The following is a 20,111-nucleotide window of genomic DNA, read 5'->3' as shown; positions in this document are numbered from 1 at the left end:
AATAATTTCGACTGATGTAATGAATTGCAGCCAGTAATCCAAGTGCTTGCTATCATGTCGCCTACCATGACATATGACTGAAAACCCAACTGCACACCCAGGCAGACAGCAAGTTTGCCAGAACCGTCTGCCCGTCTGTCTGTACATTCTCCTCTGTCTGTCCGTCCTTCATTTGCACTAATATCATATTCCCCACATCTTGATCCCAGGGGGCTGCACAGTCCTCTGTCTGTCCTGTCCCCGTCAATTTTCCCCTTAAAATCAGGCCTCATGTCGCAAAGCCTACGCTTTATTAAAGTGAGATACCAGCAGCTTTAATCACACGGAATAAGCAACCTGTTAATGCGATGCAAAGGAGAATCAAAAGGAAACCAGACAGGCAGGTCCATCTGCACTTGTAAATGCGGCTAGGAGCAAGGGGAGGCTTATTCCTTGTGCATAAGCCAGTGGTATTAAGAAGTTGCACCTAATATGGCTAAAGCAGAATGGGGACATGCCTGTCCATCTTCCCTATCCAGGGCAGCCACAAAAACATTCCTGTCTTCATCCCCAAGTCACCTTGCTTCACCTAGGGACCTCAGTCCTTTCCAAAAGTTTGCAGTGGGCTGCAGCAGGGCCTCAGGATACCCCCTAGGCATATTTCAAAGCACACTCCCACCACAGCAACAACATTTCCTTTCTCCCTGTACCTGGCACCGGTCACATCAAACACCCACCATCCCTCACTTTCCAACTCCATTGGGCTGGGTATCTTTCCGAGGCTGGGTTCAGTCGCATGGGTCTAGGCAGCTTGCGTGGGTATGTCTGGCTGCCAGTTAGTGACAGAGAAGGTTTGGGATATTTTTTTTCTCTTCGTCCTTAGAAAAAAGAAAGGAAGAATCCTCCCTAGCTGGTGAACTGAGGAAATATAAAGAGAGTAAACAGGAAAAGAGAGCTCTGACCGTGTAGTTAGGCGAGGATTTCCATTGCATTTTTCATCCTCTCCCTCACTTAAATGGCACACATCAGACAGTGGAACAATTAGTTCTTCAGCAGCTGTAGGAGATAGAATAAATACGAGATACTTTACTGCGAGGAGAATAAATACGTGTATTTTTCATGAACGTGACAGTTGTTTTTACAAAAAGAAAAGGAAAAACAAAATAGACCTTTTTTTTTAAAAAAAAGAACACTTTCAGGATGTCTGTGTTGGTATTAACAGTCCCACCAAGGTTGTGTGCGTGCGTATGTCTGTTTTGGGAAAGAGCTTGATGTAAAAAAGTACGGGGGAATGGGTGGGAGGTTTGTCAGGAGAAAATCTCTGTTTCAGCCAGAGGCATCGGACTAGATCCAAAGCCCAGGGAAGTCACAGGAAAATACTCAGTGACTCTAGCTGGGCCCAGAGAGATCCCATCCGCGGAGCACTTCCACTCCAGCATGAATACCGGACAAAAGTGTCCAGGTTTTGCTTGTCTAACAGGCAGCTGGAGAATTTCCTTCCACTCTGGAAAGGATTCAGTGTAGTCTGAGAAACCGAGTGTGAGCCTGCTTGGCTCAGCGAAAAAATATATGTATATTTCTCGACTCATGCAGGGGAGCCGGGATCCAGTGCAGCAGCAGATATCTATGGCAGGGTCCATCGATTGGAAGCCCAATGTTTCACATCTGTATTAATTAACCGCCCCCCACCAACACGCACACACGTCTCCCCCCAGCCCCATCTGAGCGTATTCAAAACTGACTTTTGGAACAACATGGTCACAACTCCCCTCTTTCCCCAGCTCTGTACGTACAAGCCGGGCAGAGCCAGCCCGTCACAAAGTCTGTGCAGTGCAGTTCCCTCCGTGGGTCAATCAGCTATTCAAAAGCGACCCGCTAACGAAGGAGGGAAAGCTATAGGTGGGCATATACATCCACAGAGGGAGCCCACAAAGTGAACATCCAGGGCTGCAGCAAGCTTTTGGCTTCCTATACTTGAGTTAAGCAATAGCCAGGAGATTTCAGAGGGACAAAAAAAAAAAAAAAAAAAAAGCATGGACTAGATATAGAGAAAACGATCAAACATCAAAGAGGAGTCAGTATTCCCATATCTTTTCCACACATCCCCCAACCCCGCAATGCCTTCCCTTAGCTTCCTTGCCTTATTTTCTAAGCAAACTCGGGAGAATTTTTTAATGCTTTTTGATCGTTTTCCTGCAGGCTATTAATCATCCTCCTCCCCCCGCCCCCCCAGAAATAGATGAAATCATTTTTATTTCACCCCATTATTTCCTTTTAGATATAAATAGAACCACATACAGATATACATAAAACCAAAAATAAAATAAAATAAAATAAAATACAACCCTGGGCCGGGATAACGCAGTTACAGATGCGTCTGATGTCTTATTTTATTCAACAAAAAGTGATTAAAATCTGTTAAAGGATTTAATTAAGAGAATTAAATGAAAAGGAAGGGGCACAAATGAGTTGGAAAAAAGCAAAGCTATTCTAAACGATTAAATCGCCATTTTAACAGTATAATGGGGTTTGCATACTGAAAGAGCGAAATCAGAGCTCATATCTCATCAATAATTCATAGGCGAGAGGGATCATCCGGAGGTCAGCAGACGTGTACAGAACAGCGCCTATCTAGGAGGGCGAAGGCACCATATCAAAATACAATAGTTATATCTCACCCCTACGCCGAGGGCTGGGGGGTCACATCTTTAAGAACAATATAAACTGAGGATTTTTTTTGTAAGAAAAAAACCCACAAAACCCCCTCACCCATCGAGTTTATTGGTCCTTAACACCAAAAAAAAAAAAAAAAGGTGGGGAGGATGTGAAAACAGCCAGCCAACGGGATAAGACAGCAACAAAATAGGGCAAAGCTATGTTTTGGTCAAACCAAAAGACTAGAGATTTTTTTCTGGTTTCTTTTCTCTGGGTTGTTGGGGGTTTTTTTGGCCATATCCCGCCTTAAAATTTAAATAAAATATCAAATGAAAGGAGGGTTGGAGGAGAACTGGGTGTTTGATCTCCCTTTCTCTCTGGCCAGGGAGCAGCTTCAAGTTGGAGGGCTGGGACAGGGAGCTGGAACTCATCAGTGATTTTGAAATGAGGATCTGCCGATTTATTTGCAGTTGGCCTGCGAATCAATCTAGCCTCCACTACTCGTCATGAGAATAATAATCAGAGCTTTCACCGATTCACCGAAAAGCAACGCAGGATCCGTCCTCAAATGCCATTTCCCTCCCCCCATGGGAGAATCTCGGGCTCAGAAAAATATCTCATGTGTCCCTCCCACCCCCACCCCACCCCCGCTTTTTTTTTCTTTTTTCTTTTTTTGATTACACGTTTGATCCGAAGGGACCTGGGTGACGTAATTATTGCAAATTCTCTTGATAAAGCTCCTTCCGCAGTTAGGGTCTTCGAGAAGGGGGGAAGTTGTGTCTGGGGGTCTGCATCTTTCTCTGAGGTCTTGTTCTGCTCCTAGAATGGATTTAAGAGTGTAGCTATACCAGTTCTGTTTTTTTTTAATTATTATTATTATTTAGTTTTTTAATTATTTTAATTTAAGCCGGGCAACTTGTGGTTATTTACATCAAGGATCCGAGTGACAGTCAATCATCTTTTCTTGCAGAGATGCGAAAAGAATGGGGTTTCACAAGAAAGGAAAACAACCTGACTCCAGACTTCCCTCCCCCGTGTAGTTTTGATGTCTTCTGTGTGCCTAACTAGCTTTAAAAAGAAACTATTTTGACAGGAAGCGTTGAAAGAGCAAGGCGGGTATGAGCTTGGGTTTCCCTTTCTCCTCCCCCCACTCCCTTGATTTATCTCTTTCTAACATATCTATAAACCCTGTGCTCAAAACAGATCCCAGATTTTCCCCACCACCACCACCAAAAAGGGAGGCTTAGTGGCAATTTGTATTTTTTTAAATATATTTTAAAATAGGTGAAAGGTGGGGGAGGCGGGGGGGTTAAGCATGTGTGTATATAAAGCAGGAAAAGGGAATAAAAACACGAATTGGGAAGAAAAAATCCGGTGGGATCTCGGAGGCTGTAACATCCCCAAGCAGCCAGCAGAGCTCGCTTCAGACCAAGTTCACAGTCATGACAGGCTCTCGGAGTTGCTCGCCCTGGTCTCGAGCTCTGGGAGTTCGGGCTTGTTCGGTTCTTTCTCTCCTGGAGCAAAATTTCTCTTCCCCAAAGCCTCCCCACACTGCCTCAGCCCTACCTCCCCCCTTTGTTATCCCCCCCACCCCACACAACCAGAAGCACCCGGCCCTTGGAGCAGGATAATTGCTCCAGGCAAGCACTCACCTATTTGACATCCCATTAGGCAAATAAAACAGAAATAATTCAAAATGAGATGAATCCAGCTGTGGTTTGCGGGACTTTTTTCCCCCCTCTTGTTCTTGTTCACAGGGATAAAAGAAAATAATAAAGGGGGGCGCGCGGGGGATCCACCCATCTATGAAAGGTGTTGTGGTGGGGGGAGGAAATGGAGATAGAGATCTAAAGCTTGCCACTATTTGGAGGGATGTCCCCCTTTTGTAAGTGAAGGGACCCCGATGTGTTACTAGGGATTTAAAAAGTCATAGGGAAATCTGTAGAGCTTTACTTTCTGAAGACGCAGAAGGTGACTGTGGGCTTTGGGGGGCTTGTTAGTACAGCATTATAGCTCAAGGGGTCAAAAAGTTGAGGGTCAAAAGTTTACGCTGTGCGTGACTCAGTCTTGTGTATGAGGCTGATAGACTGGATAGCAGTGTTAAAAAGGGTGGGGGGGAGGCAGAGTCCTTCTTCGCTCATGGGCAGAGATGAGACAAAATGATAGCGAGAGAAGAGATAGAAGTGTAGGATCGACCTTCAGCGTAACAAGCTGCCAACAGGGAGAGAGAGAAAAGAGAGAGAGAAAATGGAGTGGGCTTTAGCAATTCACAGCGTGACGCGGGTAGAAAATAAAGCGGATTAATGAGTTAGGGTCTCCAGCGCGGAAATGCGTGGTGACTTCCAACGGCTTTAATTCCTAATAAAATCCCTGAAACACTGTTTATAGTCTAATTTTAAAAAGGGTATCAGGAGGAAATACACTGAAGGAATCCAGTCCCTGGGAAGCCCCTCTAGATTATTTGAGGTATTAAAAAAAGAGTATTTCCAGCCCGCAGTCAATCTTTTTCTTTTGCAACCACTTACGAAAACCCTGCTCAAGAATCTTGAAGGATTTCAGATGACTTGGGCTCAGGGACCTCGAAGGGTTTCAAACTCCTGGGAAAGGTGTCTTATCATTATCCTCCAGCCCAGCCTGACTGTCCGAATGCTTTAAATAGTTCCCGAGCAAATTAGTAAAAATCCTATTGAATAATGAATGCAGACCCTCATTTTTAAAAGATCTGAGAGAAAGAAGACACGCGATTTATTGGGAAGAGAATAAGTTCTGGCATTCATACCTTAGTGATCTATAGCCTCCATGGCTGTCAGATGCAAAAAAAAAAAAAAAGAAAAAGAAAAAAGCAGGTTAAAAAATAAGATGTGCATAACCACTTCACGGGGTGTTTTAAAACTGTATCCACTGTGACCATTGGTCTAGTTTCATTATCTGATTTCGCTTTGCCGTATGAACTCCCTCTGAATTTGAACGGAATGTTTGAATATTTCTTGCTAGAAACACGAATCCAATCTGGCCGCTTGCAACAGTTTAATGAACTGCTATAATAAATATTTCCCTTGGCATTTTCACAGATATTTCCACATGCGCTCTGCATCCCTAAACTTCAAATATTATTTTTGTCTAGGGTGGGGCGGGGGGGGGGGGCGAGTGGAGGATGGGCAGGGAGAAAGAGACTTTGCGTCGAAAGCAAATATCTGAAGCAGAGCAAACACTTTCTAAAAAAGCAAGCAAGCAAATTTGCTTTTGTTCTCGCTTTTTAAATATTTTTCAGGGACTAAAGACTTCGAAGCAGGGTCATTTTTCTTGGAAGAGAGAGAGAGAATATTAGAGCCTTGGGAAAAGCATCCTGGAGAATCCATTTGCTTTTCCGATTGGGATATATTCACAGCGCGGGTGAAGTTTGAGAGAAAGCAAAGCGTTTTGTTTCGAGTGATAAGGCTGCGGTTTAATTAATTGCAATGAATTTGCTTGGTATTTATAAAATATCACTATATAAGGGCCACCGTTTAGTAGTAACTTGGGTGATCCATTCCTGCGCTCTTGTAATTACTACACTTATCTCTCTAGACCAGTCATTTCTGCTCCAGGTTTATATAACAGGTAATGGATAATAACCGCCATTTGTTTGGGGGATATTAAAACAAGCAGATATAATTTCATGGCAATAAAAAAACCCCTTCCTTATAATACTCACTCCCACATCATAATGTTTAACTTTCAATTTAGGCATACAGTGCTCTGCTTTCATTGGAAATAGCAGCAAGTCGAACAAAGAGGGGTAGTATTTGGGTAGCATTTTCAAGGATATTTCCAATTTCTGTCTCCTCTTTGGGACCTTTCTTTGCGTGGGGGTGTGTGAGTTGGAATATGCAATACAAGCGGTCATTTAGAAAGTTCAGGCGGACTATTTCTACCAGCCAATCGATTGCATTTGCTTTTAATCCCAATTTACTTCTCAACTTGCTTGTTCTGTCCCTGGAACAAATACCGTGGCATAGTCAGTCATTTACATGTACATATAATTGTAAACTCCCTATCTTCTGCTCTTAACAAAGACGTGCCGCATGTCCTATAGGACACATCTATCCCGGGAGACATTCGCCTTTATTCTTTATCTAATGCTCGTTTTACTTTTGATTTCCATTTTAATTTTTAAAGGAGGGAAAAAATATTCCAGATCAGTCTTTGACATGGAGACCTCATACCCTTTTCTTTTTCCCCCAAAGCTGCATGAAAACAAAATGCTACAAACCATGGATGCGAATACAGAGATGCAAAATAAACTAGGAATAACTTTTTGGTGGGGTGAGGGTATAAAATAAAGCAGGTGTGGCGTGCTCTCCTCCTAACCTTATATTCCCCCTCTCTTTTTTATTCTGGTTCAGATGCCTCTGATTAAAAGTTCCACCCTATAAAAATACTTCATCCCTTCCTGGAAATCCCAGTTTCAGAAGTTAAAGTGCAATATTTATGCTTCCGATTGCAGAAAGGGGAGTTGCATTCACAGCCATCAGGACTGGCTGATTTAAAAAAAAAATCTAGAGTAGGGGGAAATGTCCAAATAAAGTTAAAAAAATAATAACATAGAAGTGCCATGAACTCAGTTGGAATTTCAGGCACTCGAGGAAAGGTCTGAATAAAACCTCCTTGCCATGCCATTTTTCTCCAAAGTAATGACCTGGGTAAAATTCAATATGACCGAGAGAGCAATGCAAGCGTATTATGGAGAATGCAAGAGGGAGAGCCCCGGGAATGGGGTGAAACTCAGGTCAGCGCGTCTAACAAATATTAAAATGTTCAAGGGACTGGGGACACGCCTAGCTGTTTAACAAAGACTGACAAAGTATGAGATTAATACGAAAACTTGCGGGTTTCCAAACCCAAAATGCTCAGAAGGGCCTATCGCCTGCTCCCTGCCAGTAGCAGTTCCGCTTGCCTTTAAAGACAATAGTGGTGATTACTGGAAGGAAGGAGGAAACAAAAAAAAAAAGTCTTATCGAGAATTAATCCGTATTGAGAGGCAACACGGGGAAGACAAGCAGAGTAAGCCGGCTCTGGGCTGCGGGGTGGGCAGAGGGTGGAGGGTGCTTTTCTGTTGGGATGTGATTGTTGCCTGAAAAGCGTTTATCAACTTTTTGTGCGAGTCGTTAAGTCGTTTGGAGCTGGGGACAGCGGGTTTGGTTGGTGGATGTTGTTTTAAGGTAGGGATTGCTTCTGGCGCTGCGATATACACCTAAGGGGCTTGGGGCTGGGCAGGGAAGGGGGTCATGCACTCAACCTGTGGACCCGAAGGGGGACACCGCACTCGGGGGGGGGGCGGGGAGCAGACAGACTGGGGTGGGGTAGAGTAAGAACTGGTACCACTGGAGGTACTGCCCCCCACCCCCGCGGAAAGAAGAGGTTATGAGCGAGCTGGATCCCAAAAGAAGAGGCCTGCTGAGAGAGAGAGAAGCATGAATGCATTTTGGGGGGTGGGGAAGGTAGGGTAAAGTTTGCATTGGCAGGTGCCTTACCAAATTCAGCGATCCACTAGCTTTAAGCTCTTAAGCCCTCTCTATGCCTGTATTGTCTATTCCTACTGCTTCCATCTTCTGGCTTTCGATTTATTGTGTACTACTATAAATAACGAGGCCGACCGAGCTGGGAGGCAACCCTCCCTGGTTAGGGTAGCTTCCTAAGCGGCTTCCTCCTTTGAAATGGAGAGAGATCAGGAGCAAGATCTGTCTTTCTAAACTTCCGAAACCTTAGACGTTTTTATTAGTGCAATAGAAAGTGTAAAGGAGGAAGGGAGGGGACAGGGGGCTGTCTGTGTGTTGTGTTGGGGGGGGGTGGCAAAGGGTGTTTTTTAATTTGGGATCCTGAGCTTGTTGTGTGGGACTTCTTGGAGGGGGGGGGGCGTTGGTAGGCTCTAGGGGTGCTGGTTTGCAGAGATCTACCCCCTTTTGTCTGCCAATGCAAAGGAAAATTAACTCGGGATTTCTTCTTCTTTCTTATTTTCCAGAAGGTGGGGGGTGGGGGAAAACCATCCGCAATGGGCCTAACATCTCTTGTGCTCCTAACCTGCACCCTGTGCAGGGTCTGCCGGGGTCTTGCTCCGGGCAGGGGACAGCAGCGAGGACCAGCAGGGGCTGGTGCTGTAGTGTGCTTTCCCTGCGTCAGTCTGCACGTCGTTCCCCTTGATTAGACTCGGAGCCGGGGTGACTACACACTTCAGAGGGAGGAAGGTGGATTTGACAGTCACTGGTTCATCCCCAGCTCGGAGGGGGCTTGGGATCCAATCGGGCAGCCTATCCTATAACCTATTTGCTCCGTGTAAAGTGATCACCTAGATCGTTTGCAGGAACCTGTTTTTTAGGGGGCGAGGAAGGGGGGCGGGGGTTCAGTGTCTCGGAGATCGCCTCTCCTGGCTGGTACCAGTGCTCTGCTCACCTTGGACTCAGACGAGAGAAACAGGCGACTCACCTTTAAATCACCTGCACAGTTTAAACGCATGGCGTGGCCCCACACCGGCTGTGCTCATTCGCCCTCTGCCCTGACAAGTGCTTTAAAAATATCGGAGTGATCAGAGATACATCCCGATTTGGGGGGGTGGGGTGAGGTGGGGAAGTTCACTGACTGCATTTCCAGTTAAAACTCTACTGAAGAGACAGACAGACAGGGAGTCTAGGACGGTGGGGTTTCAACCTGATGGCATCGGGAAATATTTGATCCCAAAAGAAGTGTTTTGTTTTAAATGGGGGGAAAAAATCGGGTGGATGTTATGTTTTTCGTCTCTCGGGCAACTGTCATTTTAAGCTGAAGTCTCAACACGATGCTCTCTCATTAGTTCCGAATGAAAGTTCATTACCTAGACAGTATGAATATTTTATTGCTTTATATCCCTTTTTCGGAAATGAAACGCCTTTGATCTTTTTCTCGGGTTGTAAAAAGAATTGCCTGTCATTAAAGAAAAACCTGTCGTCCCATCTGCCTTTACAGTCTGTATTGCTTTTCATCCGTTTCTTTCTTTTTGTCATTTCCTTTAAAAAACAAAAATACTAAAAAACAGCAACCCTTGAACGACCTAGAGAAATTCAGAGCAAAAACGTGCCGAAATATTTCTACTCTGTGAAGCAAGCATGATAATGAGTCCGAGGGAGAATGAAATAATAACAGGTTTTCTTTCAAACAAGGACTGTTTGGGTCACAGGTTGTTGGGGGGCTTTTTTGTTGGTGTGTTAAAAGGATATTATCGAGGACTGATGTTCTTGGAAGGAAATGCTAACCTAATGTTCAAAGTGAGAACGAATAGGTAGCGAGGCACTGTGTTATTGATGTAGTCAGATAATTGCGAGTGGGTGTGTTTAATTACTGGTGGGTCCTCTGGAAAGCGAAACTGTTAACCATATTTATCTATAGATTAATATCGTTATTATTACTGTGAAATAGAAGATCTCTGACCAAGGAAGATGCATCTGTCTTCTATATGTACCCTGTAGATCCGAATTTGTGTAAAGGAAGTTGCGTCACAAATTCGTATCTAGGGGAATATGTAGTTGACACAAACACTACAGGTCACTATCCCAGAAGGAAAACACCAAATTAAATAAAAGGATGAAAAGAAGCCTTGGCCAGAAAAAAAAAATCGTTTTATAACCGAAACAAAAAAGATTTTTTTTTCTCATTTACCTAAACTCCCAACTCTAAGCCTCCCACGAGAAACTTTATCATCTCTACGTAATCAAAAGCGGAGCGGCTGTGGGTGTCAGGAATATTACGTCACCGAAATTTGGGAGGGGGGGCGACGATTCTGTTGCTCTAATCTGTATATAATTGCAAAAATGACACCAGGTATAAATAAACCGAGCCAGTAGTGCCCTGTGTCTTGACGTTTCTGGAGAGACGATTTCGCGCTTCAGGCTGACACAGCCTTGGGAGCGCCTGTTTAAAAACCGGGCTCATTACCATAGGAGACAGCGGAGCTGCTGGTGGACCGGGTTATGTTATATTTAATTGTTGGTGAAGTCCTTTATTCCGTGTTGGCAGGACGGGCTGCCTCCCAGCAGCGGCCGGGCAGCAGCCAATCTAGCGCGGAAGCTAAATGTGATTTAGGACGCGCGGTACCCCGAATTAGTTGATGAATTTTCTATCGATCCCAAACACGCCCTATTTATCTCTGCCACTGCCCCCACTCCAACGCTTCAGATCACCTACATTAAGAACGAAATTTAAACAGCAGCCAGAGGGATCTCAATGCATCATCTGACAGTGCATTCATTTTGATCCGGGGCTGAGCCTCAAATTACTGAAAATAATCTCTCTCTCTCTCTCTCTCTCCTTGCACACCCCACTAAGCCAAGTCACACCTACTGAAGCGAGTGGGTTGTGCGGTTTCTAAAAGTGGTGAGGTTGTGAGGCTTAGATTTGTTTTTTGTTTTGGGGGGAGGGGGGAGGGTGTGCTGCTGATCTGGGTAAGTAGCTCGGTGCCAAAGCACAACATTTCACCCGGGCTGCAGATATGTAGATATCGGCGGTTAGCAAAATAAATAAATAAATAAAAAGAAGAAGAAGAAGAAGGAAAGAAAGCAAGGACCCCAAACCCTCCTCTCTGAAGATCCTACCGGAGTAAGAAAGCCCCAGCCGGAGCATATTTCCTTATCCGGGAAACGCATGGATCCTCGCTATTGGCCATTGGTGTCACATGGACTCCTAACTTTGTTCACTTGACAGTAAGTAGGAGGGTTTTACGAAACAGGAAAACGAGTAAAGGGGGACAGGAATAAATTTTAGTATATTTTTTTTCGGGTGTGCAATTCCAAGAAATTAATGGCCATGAGTTCCTTTCTGATCAACTCCAACTATGTGGATCCCAAGTTCCCACCCTGCGAAGAATATTCTCAGAACGATTACCTTCCCAATCACTCTCCGGAATATTACAGCAGCCAGAGGCGAGAGACCACTTTCCAACATGAGGCGATGTACCAGCAGCGGTCAGCCTGCAACGAACAGCCCTACTCATCTTGTCAGGGCTCCGGCCACCAACCAGCGGTGCTATCCCCCAGGGGTCATGTTCATCCTCCTGCCGGACTCCAGAGCCATCTCTCAGAGCCAAACCATCACTGTGAGTCGGTCACTCCCAGCCCACCACCCTCCTGTAGTCAAAACTCTATGAACCAAAGCCCTTCTAATTCCTCTTGCAAAGAGCCAGTAGTTTATCCCTGGATGAAAAAAGTCCATGTAAGCACGGGTAAGTGACCTAAAGTGGCTTTTGCTTTATACCATCTAGCACCTCAAAGTCTTGTGGAAATCTTATTGCACCAGTTGTAAAATAACCATTCGTGGAGATTTACGATCGCCTGTTTGCAGAGCAGTATAATTACATCCTCCATAAATTTTTATTGCTCTACTCGGCCAAGTGCCTTTGAAGTCTCTGTTACCATCCTCCTCCAATTTCTTGCAGGCTACTTTTTTATGGCTGTTGAATCTTCCTAAGTTAAGTTTTATGTTTTCGTAATTTGTATTTAAGTGGTGGGTTGAGTAAACTTTTACTATTTTCCCCCTTTCCATTTTTTTATTTTTTTTTGGTGTAGTATTTAAAAAAAAACCAACCCCAAACCACAAAGAGATAGAGACAGGAAGAGAGAGTGCTGGGGACGGAGCAATTGAAAGGATTTGAGGGAAATCGAGTGATGTGGAGCTCTATAGCACGGAGGCCATGGGTAAAATGTGTCTTAAGGAAGCTTATAAAAACGTTTAGACAGGAATATACGTCAAGGAGTCAGGCTGGAGGTGGGGACTTGGAGTTAGGTTAAGGATGTATTTTTAGGCGGTGGTGGTGCTTCTCTCTGCTTTTTGAGCATTCCCTCCGCGAAGGAATGTGTGATGCTTAATTTTTTTTTTAAAGGAACAGCTCAGTAATTCTTATACTTCTTTTTCTTCTTTTCTCGCTCCCCCACCCCCTTTGTGTTTGCTCAGTAAACCCCAATTACACAGGAGGGGAACCGAAGCGCTCGCGGACAGCCTACACCAGGCAGCAAGTCCTGGAGCTGGAGAAGGAATTCCACTATAATCGCTATCTCACCCGGAGGCGCAGAGTGGAGATCGCCCATTCCCTGTGCCTGTCCGAGCGCCAGATCAAAATATGGTTCCAGAACAGGAGGATGAAATGGAAAAAAGATCACAAGTTACCAAATACCAAGATCAGGTCTAATTCTTCCAACTCCTCTGCAAGCCTGCAGATCCAAGGAGGTTCTCAGAACCGATCCAGTGGACCAGCCACCAGCCTATAACTGTTCCGCGTGTGTGTGTGCGAGAGGGGGAGAGAGCGAGCGAGCGTGGACGTGTGTGTTTTGTGTGTGTGCGTGTCGTGTGTGTAGGGGGACACATGATAATTTTTATGTTCCAAGCGGGGGAAGCAGGAGGGTGCTCTTTATTTATAGCAAAAGGAGGGAAAACGGAGCTGCAACAAAGCCGAACTGCGGTGCGGTGCCTCTCTTCCATTAAAAGGAGGCTGTAGATAGTAGTTTTCAGATTTGGCTGAGATGGATCCCTGTTTCATCTTTAATCACGCCAAACTCTGCCCCATTTGTCATGTTTACTCTCCCGTACAAAGGATGGACCTTATGTCTGCTATTACCTCGACAACCAGGGTTCACTTTAATAAATGAGGCTCCGTTTCTTCAAGACGAGCTGGATTTTCTTTTTTTGCTTTCTTCCTTTCTCTCTCTTTCTCTTTCTCTTTTCATTCTCCTGCCTACCAGCCACAACACAAAAGTTTATATTCAGACATCCCCTCAAAAAAGCACAGCAGTTGTGAGAGCTGTGGCATGGCCCTACACAGCAAAAACAAAGCAAAGCAGCAGCAACAACAAACCAACAAAAATATTAATCATAAAAACAGCCTTCAGTTACTCCATGCCGTGGGACCACTCTGGAGGCTGAAGATGTTGGGTGCTGTATTGTATTAATCAGGGTTGGACCCATAGGGGGAAAGGCATTGGCACCATTTTAGCACAACAAACACCCGAGTGAAATTAGTTGAGGGAGGGAAGACTAACCGAATGGACCCCCGCCCCCCGCCCCGCATTTTTTAGTCCAGCAGGTTAATTACCTCACTTGTAAATCTTGGAGGGGGGGGGTATGTATTTAGGCTAGAAACGTGATGATAAAATAATGCCACTTGAATTTAAATTCTCAGCAAAAGGGTGGGGATGCTTTGCTGCTAAGGATCAGTCCATTTTTGTACTGAACATATGCTTGAAAGGATGGAGGGGAGAAAAAAGAGAAGGGAGCATTCACTTCCCACCGAATATTTTTTCTCTCTCTGGTCTATGCCTGACATTCCGAACTGGTGCGATTGCAGAGGACTTTTGAGATCTTTAGTATCTCCTTCCAGTTTTCGTTTGAATTACCTCCTATTGTTCTTTGTGATCTCCATGCTGACTTGTAAATAGCAGAACAAAAGGCAAATAGAAATAAATTTTGCATTGTGAATATGATCGTGTGTGTGTTTAAAAAGAATAGACTTTTTTTCCTTCAAAAAAATTAAAACTCTGTGTTAGTTTTACCAGGACTTCTGTTGTCAATCGCAGATCCTCAACTCCCTAATGAAAACAAAATGTGTTTGACTATAGGGTATATCGGCTTTAAGTACTGCCAGGCCTTACATATTATGATTTATTTGTTCTAAGCATATATTAATACGGTTACATGATGTTTTCCCCAACTGGTTTCAGCCAAAACAGTTTTGGTCATTAAAGCTCTACCTTGTATTAAGGGAGCGGTGTATTTCTCTGGAGGGGTTTCTTCATTATATTAAAAAAAAGGTATCTCCTTCTCCAAGGTATTTAATGCATTAATGAGTATAATTTTTGCACAGATGTTTCTCGGTGTTTGCAGGTTTTCTGTGTATTTTTATATTACAAAGGAGCTGGCTACTGCAATAGCTCAAACTCTGACAAGCAAATAGATAATCAAGAAGACAAATGGCTTCTTTTGTGAGCTACAGCTCTTGTATTAATTTTCATTTTCTTTCTCATAGAAAGTATCGAAAATACTGTTCAGGACGAAATAACATTCCAGTTCTAAGTTACAAATATAAAAAAAATGGGGGAAAGGCCTCTGGACCATATGAAGAAAATCATCCTTTTCTTATACAACCTCTATAAGAAAATGGCCTTGCTTTATATGTTAAATGTTTATGAAATTCTTTCAGACGCTGCATAATGACCAAAATACTCCACGAAAAATAAAAGCCAGGGCTTGGCATGTTCGAAGTGATCCAGCCTGTTATTTCTCTCCTTGTTACGTGAAACAATTTAAGCATACCTGGCAAAGAAACTGCAGGGAGAGGCCCCACAAAACTAGAACTCCTTCCTTATATGTTTTATTCTATTGCCTGTTTAATACTTTTGAAGGGATATTGTCATGGTCCTATGATACAAAACACAACTTCGTGTGGGCACCGTGGGTTTGGGAATGTGTTTGATTCACTCTCGTGTTTTGAATGGCAAAGAAAAGTGCAAACCTTGTTCGTTTTTATTTCGGTGAGGACTGCATTTATGTTGGAGGGTGATTTTTTTCTTTTTTGGTTAGAATTTTGCTCTGCTTTGTAAGGTAAAAGCGATGTATTTTTCAGTGAGAGGACTAGTGCTTCTGAGAGTACCCAAAATCGCTCTTAAAAAGCATATGCTGGGAGGAATTCGAGTTCTATAGACCAAAATAAAAGCTGGAAAGTATGAATAGACTAGAGAAGGGAGCAAAGAAGAATTCTATAGGCACTAAAAGTTCACAGCCATTATAGGCAGACAGAAGCCAAGAAAAATGCGAGAATTATACAGAAAATCATTAATCACTTCTTTTCTTTAAATACTTATCCTTTTCCCATTGTTATTCAACAGCAAATCTCCGCAGACCGTCTGTTGGGAAAAAAGTACCCGGAGTCCTACCAGAATCTTCAGGGGGAATAATAATAATAATAGTAGTAATAAAAAAGGCTGGATCCTAAAGCCGAAACCTTTTTTTTTTTTTAACAAACAAACAAACAAACAAACAGACTCTCCAGTTGGAAGAAGCCACCCAGGATCATGAGGACTGTCTATGGGGCGCTGGAGAGAGGATGTGGGAACCAACAAGGTAAAAAAGCCCGGCCTCCTGGCCTGCATTTTTGATGGTTTTATTGCCTTCTTTCACGACTAAGCTTGAAAAAAAAAAAAAAGAGGGGGTGGAGGGCGGACACAGGCAACGTGTGAATTCTTTAAGAGATTTTCCTCCTGTTTCCTCATTTTATTTTGACCGATGTTAGAAGAGAAGGAAAGATAGCAAGGGAATGCAATGTCTACCGAGCCATCATTTGCCATTGTCTGGTGCGAGTCCGGGCTCCCTCGGTTTTGCAATGGGAATTCTTTTATCTGGGGTATGGGGGTGGGGAGAGGGGATCACGGTGGGGGCTGGAGGGGGGCCATCCCCAAGAAATCCTAGCTATCCCTGACTCTGCACCAAGATGGTCTCTGATGGCTTCTCGGATCTCTGCCCCTGAATGTGGAGACTTCCAGGAGTGTCACAGATGTGACTTTAGTGGAGGGGCTGGATGGGTCGGAGGGGGGGTTGGGATCCAGCTCTTGGATGATTTTATTCTAAGTGTCTCAGAGGTCGCTTTAGCGGGGTGAGCCAAATCAGGCCCCTCTTGAGGGGGTATGTGTTTGCTTGCTCGTGGTCTGCCGGTTTCTGGCCGCTCGGGTTGCGGAAGGGCTTGGCCTTCTGCGGTTCGCTCGGATCGAGGCGGGTTGCGTGGCTGGCTGGTGCTGCCTCTCCCCGGTGCTTTACTGGGGTGGAGTGAAAATGTCTGTTGCGGGGGAGGGGGGCAGAGAAATTTGCGCGGGGAGGTACAATTCAGAGCCCCCGAGCAGCGATCGGCAAAGAGTTCACCCAGAGGACACGTTTTCTAACCGATTAGCTGAGTATTATAGCCAGGGACTGACCTCTCAAACCCCTTGACCTTTGCAAGGCTGGACATTGTACTGGGCAACATTTCCAGCGCCGGACGGGACAGAGCGGAGGCAAACTTTGCTCTGGCGCAGGGGGAGAGGGGCTTGCAGCCCGCTGGCCGGGCACGGAGCCCTCTGCTCGCCCGTGCTTCTCGGGGTTGCCGTCAACAGTCCCGCACAGGAGCGGTGTCGGGAGCGAGCGGGGTGGCTGTGCTGTCCGAGGCACCCTGCGGGCGGGTCTGGCCGCCCTCCCGGCCGCTCCGGGCTCAGCTCCGGGCGCCCCGCGGCTCCGAGGTGGCAGACAAAAGCAGAGCGGAGCAGCGAGACGGCTGGGACCTGGGCTGGCGCGGACACCTGGGTTGTTTCCCCAGTGGCAGCGGTCTATTTTTGGGGAGTGGTGATGGGGAGGGGGGGATGGATCCCCACCCACAGCCAAGAGCCTCTCCCGCCGCTCCCCCCCCCACATCATATTTATAAAGTCCTTTGTTTCTGAAGGCCGCTTTTCCTCCCCCTCCTCCTCCTCCTCCTCCTCCTCCCCCCACCCACAGCCCCCCGCGCCTCTCAGAGGCGCGATCTTGCCTGCTGCTCGCGGGGCACAGGGGAGGCTGTGTGGAGGTGAAAGGCAGGAGGAAGGTGGTGTGATGGGCGCCTGGGGCTCAGCTCCCTTTCAAATCATTGCCGAGCTGCTCCGGGCCAGAGATCAGCCTGCAAGGAGCCCCCTCCGTGGCGGGCGGTCCCGTGCCTGGCAGAGCCAGCGGCTGCCTCGGTGCCTTCCGCGGGAGGCACTGTCAGCTGTCTCAGACGCGTGGCAGTCTCGCCCCGAGCCCCCTTTGCCCCCTCGGCCCGTCTAAGCCCCTTAACCCTCAGCCGTCCCCTTGTGCTGCCTGGTGCACGGGGGCGCAGCCTTCTACCCCGGGGCAAGTGAGGACACACGGCCTCAGCCACGCGTCTCCCAGCCCCGCCAAGCCCCGGCCACCCAGAGCTCAGGTGCCCCGCGGAGTAACCCCCCATCTCTAGCTCTACAAGGCCCCCCAAAGACACCTCCTTGCTCCGGGGCTCCGCTCTCCCTGGTGTTCCCCCGCGGGAACAGCATCAAGGGCCCGATCTCTTTCGCCTGTACTCCTCCAGACCTTTTGTTTCGGTGCGATCTGCAAAGTGCACACACGGTCCTTTGTATCTAAGACCCTGGAGCCGTCCGATTACCGGGGCGGGCTGAGATTTATTTATTTGGAAGGCAGAGAGGGAGAAAGGGAGGTGGAGTGGTGGGGGGAAGAGACAAGCACCTTCACATATAAAGCTCGGGATTGTTTTCCTCTAATGTAAATATACCTGGGGAAAGTATTTTCAGCCCATGGACCCATACATGTTCCCCGCAATAGTGTTGGGTTTCCCTTAAAAGCATCACTTTGAGGCAACTCCGAGCTGGGTAGGAGTTTCTCAGCTGGAACAGCCTCACACTGACAGATTTATGATCCGCAATAAAAACGGCGTGTTTAAATTCGTAAATCAATCTCCCTTTCTCACTATATAAACGTTCATTTTATCTTTCCAAAGAAAGCTGCTTTGATGAAGGCACCTCGGAGGCGGCGGGGGCTGTTTATGGCTGCATTTCCTATTCTTTGAACAGCGAGCTTTTTAACCAAACTTGCTCTTCTGCAAGGAGCTTGGAGGGGTGGGGGGAAGAACAAAAAATGCAGCCAGATTTTTTTTGGGGGGGGAAAGTGTTTTGTTGGTGGTGGTTTGCTTTGTTTTGCTTTGTTTGTGGTGGCTGAACAGTTTTGGATCCTTCTCTCTCCTCCCGCCCTCCCCAAGTCGAATAGGAATCCCTCCTTGTTTGGTTTTTTTTTAAAGATGATTTATTATTATTACTATACTTCCATTTTTTTGGCTTAAAAGGATAGCTTTTGAATGTACCGCCTCGGATTCTGACCTCTTCTCGATTAAAGTAAAAAACCTTTACTCCATCAGATAAGGGAAGCTGCCTTCTCTATAGGAAGGGACACACGGTTCTAGCGGAGGATCCTTCATCCAATACAGCTTTTTCTGTGCTTGGATCCTTTTCTCCAGAACACTTAGCTGCAGGGTTTTTGATGTTAAAGTACTTTTGGATCATAAGACCGAATAATAACAATTGGTGAAAAGCCAAAGCTTTTGGAACCTATTTGCTACGAATATTCGTTTTTGCAACCACCCAAAAGCCCTTCCCAATACTCCTCCACCCCAAAGCCCTCCTGGATTTAAAAGGGCACATACATTTGTAGAACTTTTAATCATTCGTGCTGAGGACGGGGTCCTGCAAATCTTTCTGTCCCAGGAACCAGCCCGCTAGAAGCCGCTTAGTTTATCGCTCTTGGTTTATTTATTGCGGATCCTAGGATCCTTCTACAATTTCCCCCCTGCTTTCTAAACTGGATGTGCACATTCAAATGCCTTTCACTTGCCTCCTCACCCGGGCTCACACCAGGCTATTGTTTGACCTTCTCTGTGTTAAACACTGGCTGGCTCCTTCCATCACTTCTATTGTTCAGAGACGTGAGGTGTGTGTGTGTGTGTGTGTGTGTGTGTGTAGGGGGGGAGGGTGAGCTCCCTGATCACCTGAACAACAAAAGATTGAGGGCACCTAGGGGAGAGTTTCTAAATTCTTAGCTGACTCCTCAGGCTTTAGATTTTAAAAGCAAAGGTAATGCTACATGGGTCTGTAAAGTAAGTGTGTTGGTGTTAGCAGCTGTTAAGTAGGTTGATCCGGGCAGCCGTGTGTCCAGTGCTGGGAAGCATCGCCCTGTGTTTATTTGTCGCGTAAGCAGCTCTTAGTGTATGCAATATAAGTGGCTGCCTTTGTTGCCCATTCTTTTGCAGGAGCCCGTGTTTGGCATCTCGCTGGAGAGCCAACACTGGACTCCAAAATACAACAACCATCTCAAAGAAGGCTAAGCAAACAATAACAGCAGCAGCGACACTCTTTCGCTGAATGGCAAAACGAAATCCCCTTGAAAATATGGAGCCACGAATATAAGTATTCTCAGCTAGTTTCGCCTCTGGAACATTTGTTCTATTCAGGGCCGGGCAGCAATAAAACGTCAGGGTGAAAAACGTTGTGTGGCCAGCTGGGCAGAGAAGCAATATCCAACAAGAAGGTTTTAGGAAAGCTTTTAAATATTTGCAACTTCTGGGGGAGCGGGTGGCATGGGGCTATAACCCTCCCAGAGAGTTCTTTAATAGAGAGAGAAGTATGGAGCTCGCTGCATCCATACACCCCATGTTCACATGCCAGGGTGAGTAGGACTCTGGAGTTATTAGAAATAACTCTGGGGCGATTGTGTCTGCGCGGATTTAAAATGTTTCATTCGCTTCTTAACTTATTTTTTGAGGCGGGGGGGGGAAATACTGTTCCAGTGGAAGGTCACAGTGGTCCTTTGAGTATGAAACTGAGAGACCCCCTTCCCCCCTTGCAGATCACGTGATTCATTAAATAATTAATGCAGCGGTTGCAGAATAGATATGTATTCGTCAGGA

The 20,111-nt window shown here is 45.8% G+C and overlaps 2 protein-coding genes across 6 annotated transcripts in view; both read left to right on the top strand.

The window, feature by feature from the left end:
- The window catches only part of HOXB3 (homeobox B3), a 58,951-nt gene that overhangs the window by 17,748 nt on the left and 21,092 nt on the right, over positions 1-20,111 (top strand). For 3 of the 5 annotated variants that reach the window (XM_090044652.1, XM_090044650.1, XM_090044653.1), the window contains exon 2: positions 15,513-15,747. The gene's annotated coding sequence lies outside the window, so the exon portion shown is untranslated. Of the gene's footprint in view, positions 1-7,608; positions 7,678-12,910; positions 15,748-20,111 lie in introns of those variants that run through there. The other 2 variants (XM_090044654.1, XM_090044651.1) reach the window with 2 other exon arrangements.
- HOXB4 (homeobox B4) lies at positions 10,183-13,296 on the top strand. Its single transcript, XM_090044657.1, has 2 exons — positions 10,183-11,860; positions 12,589-13,296. Exons 1-2 carry the CDS (start codon positions 11,440-11,442, stop codon positions 12,900-12,902), a joined length of 735 nt encoding a protein of 244 aa, XP_089900783.1. The 5' UTR covers positions 10,183-11,439; the 3' UTR covers positions 12,903-13,296.

The sequence above is a fragment of the Crocodylus siamensis genome, chromosome 4 (genome assembly GCF_052110815.1).
Source record: "Crocodylus siamensis isolate JL-2025a chromosome 4, ASM5211081v1, whole genome shotgun sequence".
In the NCBI taxonomy this organism is placed as follows: Eukaryota; Metazoa; Chordata; order Crocodylia; family Crocodylidae; genus Crocodylus; species Crocodylus siamensis.
Note: the sequence above shows the minus strand (reverse complement) of the source record. Positions and strands in the feature narration are given on the sequence as shown.

Bases quoted from the DNA above. Each gene is read 5' to 3' on its own strand.
- HOXB4 (XM_090044657.1), top strand. From the start codon at position 11,440: ATGGCCATGAGTTCCTTTCTGATCAACTCCAACTATGTGGATCCCAAG. The intron at 11,861-12,588 runs GTAAGTGACCTA...GTGTTTGCTCAG, and splicing joins AAAAGTCCATGTAAGCACGG to TAAACCCCAATTACACAGGA.